Source organism: Nelusetta ayraudi, unplaced genomic scaffold, assembly GCF_046127955.1.
Source record: "Nelusetta ayraudi isolate G7.1 ecotype Tasmania unplaced genomic scaffold, CSIRO-AGI_Nayr_v1 ptg000070l, whole genome shotgun sequence".
Lineage (NCBI taxonomy): Eukaryota > Metazoa > Chordata > Actinopteri > Tetraodontiformes > Monacanthidae > Nelusetta > Nelusetta ayraudi.
The window spans coordinates 7,824,592-7,831,452 of record NW_027466120.1 but is presented as its reverse complement, the minus strand read 5'-3'; the positions used below and the strand labels follow the sequence as shown (position 1 = coordinate 7,831,452).

Genomic DNA, 6,861 nt, shown 5'->3' with positions numbered 1-6,861 from the left:
CATCCGCTTTTAATGTGAAATGTCTAAATAAATGATACGGGTGTCGGCCTAGATTCTGTCAAGCTGGTCCAAACAAGCCCAACATTTGGGGTCCAAACGTCAATTTCATTGAACACTAAGACACCAGAGTCAAAGCACATCACTATGCGTCAATAGATCTTTAAATAGTTTTGCTTGGCATAATGTTTAATGCTTCATTTAGACAGGGCCACCACATTCAAATATTCTTTTTCACAGATGAGAGATTATTGTGTGTTTTCTTTCTCTTTCTCTTGTTTTGGATGAAAATACAACTCTTGATGTGTTCATTTCAGAGAATCACTTCATCGAGCCAGGAAAAGACGGTTGGTTGGCTTTCTCACTTATACAGTTGTCAAGTTAACCACCAGTCAGTGTGTGAACTTTCTGTCCTGTAACATGACCAACTGCTTCTGGCTGCCTTGTATGTTGGCGTTTATAACCATTCTCAACCTCTTGAACTACTACAATACCATCAACTTTCAGTTATTGTAGTTTTTATTTATTTATATGTTTTTTTTTATCTGCTGCCTATCAGTGTTTTTAAACATGACCCAACGTGTCATTTGGCTGGATTTGATAGTAGTTCTTGCGTTAGTGATTGGACTAAACCAGCCTCTAAAGGTTATTTATTTATACCCTTCTTCTTCTTCTTCTTCTTCTTCATCTTCTTCTTCTGTTATGTTTGACATAGACCACTGACAGAAAATTAGGAACAGAGAGCGAGAAGTGGCTTGCAGTAGAGGCCCCTGACTGTGATGTAACCAGTGTCATGCGTCACGTCAGTGATAAAAACAATACTATGGTAATATTATTATATTATTGTCTTTAATGTCTTTGTGTGGGCTTAAAGTGTCACCGTGAAATGAGGAACACTAGCATGTAATACTACAGACGGCATTTCTTTGAGGTCAAAGGAATATTCATCCGAGGGTGAGTAACGAATCCTGTTGCTCTCAGCTTTAGTAAACCTACAGTCAACATCATTATCGTAGAAATCCTCCTAAATACTGTATTTGTGCACAGTTTTAACAATATGTATTTCTAGATCTATCAAAGTACCTCACTTGTATTATACCCATTCTCTAGAATATAACATATTAATGATACAGCAATACACCAACCAGTATCAGGGGTTATTTTAATCAGTCAGAGCATTAGTATTTAAAATACTGTTGAGTAACAGTGACGCTTTCAACAGTGGAGAAGTGTTTGTCGTGATATTTTGTTTCCCTGCATTTCAGGTCATCTTAACCAGTGATACGCACTTAGGGGAAAGCATAATCTGCTACTGTGCATGGAGATGGCCATACACCTCGCTGCGGCCAAACACATCACATAATGTGTGCAGACAATAACAGCATTTGGTAAAGCACATGATTTCACATTCCAGTGGCCACAATGGTCGGAGGATTAGGCTCCACAATGAGGACGAGGCTGCGAGGAGGGGATAACAGACAGAAAATGTGGGCGTCTGGTTTTCACTGAAAAGAAGAGTGTGTCAGGTCAGAGCAGTCAGACCGTTCTCCTCTGGGTTCCTGATTAAATGATAGCCTTGCTTCTCTAAAACTGTATCAAACCATTCCCTCAAAAAGTGCTTCCCAAGTTTGCACACTGAATTTTTTTCGTGTTTTGGTGCACTCAGCCTGTGCAAGTCAGACGAGGTAACTGGCGACTCATTTCAATGTGGGCGATGGACGTCAACGACGAGGGGTTGCCCCCATTCTTGTTCAACTGTTTACACCAAACACTTGCCTGAAAACAACTACATATATGGCAAACTGCTTGTGTCGCAGCAAATGGTTATAAATCATCTCAACAACCTCTGTGAGAAATTAGAAATCGGTAGCTTCAACGTGTGGCATCGCTGGTGCAGAAAGCCTCCATGACTCCTAAACCTTTTGTTTGTGTTCATGGATCTGCCAAGCCTGAAATAAAGCCGAGTGATGACGATAATGATTCAGCATCTTCTCCTCACAGCCCTCACGTCTCTGTGCAAAAAGCAAGTCTTTGGGATTGACGACTTGGTTTTCCTCAAGAGATCACCTCCCCACAGATCTCTGATGACATGCTGTGGTGCAATGAGGAATTGCATTCTCGTCCTAATTGAAACGCTAATAATACAGACATGCGACAAGAGAAAAAAATGTTTTTGGTAAAGAAGTTTGACATGTTTTATTACTATGTCTGTACAACACAGTACATAACGGACACAAAACAAACAAAAAAGGAGGAAAAAGGTCACAATTTAAATTCAACTGTTCACTGCAATTGTATTGGCTTTTTTTTTAATAGCAGACATCTGAAATTTAGCAATAACAGCAATAAAAACTGATGGGTGATTATTTGAATAATGTTGACTTCACAAATCTTTTTTTTTTGTTACAATCTCCGCTGAACAGATGTCACGAATGAATAAGAAGAATAATGTCTATATTCAAGAGGTGACAATTTATGATTTGTCAAACAAAAGCCATCATTCATTGTTACATTTGAAGTTCAACATTTTGAATTTTACACTTTGGACCCACTTGGACCCAACATTCTGACAATGCTATTTACATCTGAGGCAACAAAGAAAAGACAAAATCAATTTTCTTCTGTGTGCAATAAACTTCAGATTGCACCAACATAGGCAGATTTCCATACATCAAATAGTAACATCTTCAAGCATGTTTGTGTAGAAGGCAACACAATAAATAAAACACAATGGCACAGAGGGCTTTGACTTAATGGTCATAAACTGAGAAGCACAATGTCCTGTGAAATATTGACAGAAAACTCAATAGTCGCACAAGCACGTGAAAAATCTCCTCAGACGACGGGCCTGTAGACAGGAAGGCAGGCCGAACACACAACTGTGATTAACAAAAACCATCATCTATCTACAGTGAGGAATAAGAAGAAGCCATTTATATTTCAATATAGGATTTGTATTTACAATAATTTTTTACAACCGAGGACAATAAACAGGGGGCGTCAAGCTCACTACTGTATTAGGACATGGAGCAGAACAATCAGATGATATAATGCAACCGTAGAAACCTTGTAAACATCAAATCTTACCCTCTATCTTAGATATCAGTCAGATTATATTTCTATTTGACAGTTCCTAATACAGGTGTCCTTACTTTAAGGCATAGGCGTAGACTTTACTTAAATAAGCCGCATCTATTGACAAGGTTTCACATCAGTGAGGATACTCGCCACAACCAACCCCTAAACATTCAGTCCCCAATCGTCTCTGGGTCGGCTCACGTCGCTCTACAGTTATAAGATCTCCTCCACTCCGTGCGCAAAGATCATGACCAGGCCAGGCTCCAGGATCATGTCCTCTCCCATGTGTTGATTCTCGCAGGCCATCACGACCACCGCCTGCTTGCCAGGGATGCGCTTGGCAACATAGTTCTCATAGTAGCGCCTGTTCATCTGCCGCGTCTCCAGCGTGGCCAGTCCCTGCGGCCAGTTACGCTCATGGGCGTTCTCGATCAGGTCGTTCACGATGGAGTGAGGACATCCGCTGTCGATCAGGGAGCGCTTGATGACGGCCTGGAGCACTGCGTCCGGAGTGGAGATCATCCCGCCCCAGCGTGTGACTCTGGCCGGCTGCATGGAGTTCACCCACCTGAGGAGCAAGTAAAGGGGAGAGGCGCGGCGCAGATTGAGAATTGGCTCCATCGCACGCTCAAATTACGGAAGAGACAACCTTACTTACTCCAGGATCTCATTGTACTCTATGCTCTCCTCAAGGTTTTGTAGGTTTGGGTTAGCACTGCGGATGGCTCTCATGTAGGCTTTCAGAAGCTGAATGTCTCGTTTCTGCAGATTAAAAGTAAAGTCATTACAGATTGATGTCACAGTTATTGACTGATCCTACACAGGAAGTGCAATGACTTTGATAAACAACCAATGTCAGTACGTAGGATATACAGTTTCGGCTCCCTCAGACAAAGCACAGTGGTAAACAGTCTTACTTGTTCCCCCAGCTGATGTTTATGCTCAGTCACGGTTTTCTCCAAATCAGAGATCTTTGTCTGTTGCTGTTGAACGACACTTCGCAAGTGTTTGATACAGTTGTGGTTCGGCAACTCATCCTTGGGCATCTCAAGCCTGTAAGAGCGGCAGAGCTTGGAAGTCAGTCAGGGGAAAACCGGCTTCGTTTGCTTGTCTTCAGTGAGCGTTCAATAGAAAAACAGAGGTGACAAAGCAGGAAAAGGAGTTGCCAATTGGAGCACAGTTGCAATGGCATTGGACATAATGGAAATCTTCCTTTCTGTTATTTTCTTTGATGATTAGTTGCATTATAAGAGGAGTTTATTGATGAAAAAAGTTCATAATATCCACAAAATCTAAATCTAACGATGGCAAACCAAAAGATTGTATGAATCAATGGCTTCAGACCCCTTCAGCATCTCATGTTCTAGCACACTTGTGATATAATACACACAACAGAAAATTTGTTTTAAAAACAACAGCTGCCAAAAGATTGTTTCAGAGTGAAAGTCATTTTTTTTTTTGTTTGCGGAAGGAAAGCCACTCACCCGCATCCTTCCTCACAGTTGACCGGTCTTTTGGGGTTGTGCTCGCAGTCCTTGAGGTGTGACTGTAGCTGGTCCAGCCGCAGCGTCGCCGTGCAGCCAAACCCTGCGTTGTCACAGTTGATCTGAAGCTTGGACAGCATATTGCGCATAATGCGGGGAACGGGCCGCAGGTGTGCGAGCGTCACAACCGTGCGGTCAACGGGACAAATCTGCTGCTGGGCGAACCACTGGGTTATGCAAGCGTTGCAGAACGCATGCTCGCAGTGTGGTGCCTGAGAAGATGATGTACACAAGGATTACACACGCATGAAACATTAACAAACTAAAAAAGTAATAACATACAATTAAAAAAAAAAAAAAAAAAAAAGTGGAACACGCTTGACGTTTGAATTAAGGTTGTGGGATCACTGAAACCAGCACGTACCTGCACTGGTTCTTCAAGCACTCCACTACATATGGGGCACAGTAGGTCTTCATCCACCTCCCCTTGGAACCTCGTAACGTCATACCCCATGGTACATCACTAGGACCCACCACCTCCACATCAACATGACAGGACACTCGGTTTCAACCACGGCTCTTTCCAATGAGACAAACGTCAGACATATACAGTAGAAGACATTTGCACCCTACCTACCTCACTCACAAAAGTCATGTGATGGTTCCATTCAGCTACGGATGTGTAGATGGCACATCGTGTCAGTCAGAAATAGTCTGTCTCACAAAAGACGGCGCAGACCCAGCCTGTGAAAAATGGACACAGATTGCTTGAATTAAGTCCATTTAGCAGCTGCTTGTGGTGAAGATCAAATCAATCACCTGTGAAGCAAACAAACAGGCATCTTCAAACGGCTAATGAACGGTTGTATGTGTTTAAAAAAAAAAAAATCAAACACAGGTTTTAATATGACGAATTGACAAACGTTAAGGATAAGGTAATCACATCTTCTCGTCTGAACGGTGATATTTTTGTGCAATTACGTTGAAAATTTCCCAAGCCAGGCCGAGAATTGGAAGCGCATATTCACTTACACAGCAACGTCAAAAGGCAACGCATATGAGCCATCAACTATGTCAGTCTTATGCACAATAACGTCGGGGCAAATTGAAGTTTTAAATAAGCATAATCCGACTAGTTAAATTTAAGAGGAACATCTTCTAGTCCCGGCGGGCAGTGGTTGACCTAATTCCAGCCACAGCAGGACGTACCGGTGTTGCGTCCTGACTGGTTTCCGATTTAACTGGTTTCCTTGCCAAACGGCAGCAGATTCGTCACAAATTCACAAACATGCACAGCATATTAACGTGTCCATTTCGTATTTTATTCATTTTCATATGTCACTAGTACGCAGCGCTCACGTACAGAAGCACATTCGCTATGGTAGATGTGGGCTGCGATTTTAAAATCGCCAGTAATATGTTGTGCATGTTTGTGAATTCGTGTCGAATCTGCAGCTGTTCGGAAAGGAAACGAGTTAAATCGGAACCCAGCAGGGACACAACACCGGCATGGAGGCGATACCCTGATCTTTTTCCTCCCATCGCTCTCAGCATGCCTGGGAAACAGGCTAAGGCTACGTGCTAACGATAGCTTCGTCGCTATGCCATCACGCTGCAAATATCAAACCAAGCGCGAGGCGTCGGTCATTGGAAACCCGTACATAAATAAAAAACATCTCACTCGAATAATTCACCAAATCCTTCACGAAAACTCTTTTCTAGGCGAGGAAAATAAATAGCAGGACTTGGGCTTGCGAACTACTTAGCAGTGAAGGCTACTGCTGCTGCTGCTGCTGGCTTCACTTCATGCTCACCACCGAGCTCAGCAGCCGTCTGGCTACGCTGTTCACACAAGTCAATGTGTACAATCGGCATCGTTAGTAGAAACACAACAAGTGTTTTGGGGGATACTTACTTGTAGTTGTAGCGAGACGCGCAGCCCAGTAACGGTATCAGTGTGTTCTCACACGACCTACTGAAACTACTAGCTGCTCGCTAGCTAGCTGCTGCTGCTACATCCTACTACGCCTGCGTCGTCGCTGCGCTGGCAGCCCGTGACGTCACTATGTGACGTCAAGTCCCGGCGTCCCCAATTTTGATGAATTAAAATTTTCATTCCGAAACTTTTTATTTTAAATATTTAATAGAAAAAGGCGGACATGTTCCTATAACTTCGAAAACCGAAATATTAATTCATAAAAGTCTTCACTCAAGAGTTGTTTTGCTGTATTTTTGCATTTGCTGTAGTTCAGCTCACAATTTGGAGACATTTTCCTCCAATATTGACATTTTTAGAACAATT

At 42.6% G+C, this 6,861-nt stretch overlaps 1 protein-coding gene across 3 annotated transcripts; it reads right to left on the bottom strand.

Moving 5' to 3' along the window:
• Window positions 1-2,167: 2,167 nt before the first annotated feature.
• Window positions 2,168-6,611, bottom strand: rnf41 (ring finger protein 41). Of its 3 annotated transcripts, none has more exons than XM_076042490.1 (7): window positions 6,475-6,611; window positions 5,197-5,303; window positions 4,984-5,096; window positions 4,560-4,831; window positions 3,993-4,128; window positions 3,734-3,837; window positions 2,168-3,643 (listed from the first exon to the last, which is right to left on the bottom strand). In XM_076042490.1, the coding sequence occupies exons 3-7, from the start codon at window positions 5,071-5,073 to the stop codon at window positions 3,289-3,291; spliced, it is 957 nt and encodes a 318-aa protein (XP_075898605.1). In that variant the 5' UTR covers window positions 5,074-5,096; window positions 5,197-5,303; window positions 6,475-6,611; the 3' UTR covers window positions 2,168-3,288. The 3 variants fall into 3 exon arrangements, with proteins under 3 accessions (XP_075898605.1, XP_075898608.1, XP_075898607.1); XM_076042493.1 differs by having other exon boundaries at window positions 5,206-5,303; XM_076042492.1 differs by having other exon boundaries at window positions 5,197-5,378; window positions 6,475-6,578.
• Between the last annotated feature and the right edge of the window lie 250 nt (window positions 6,612-6,861).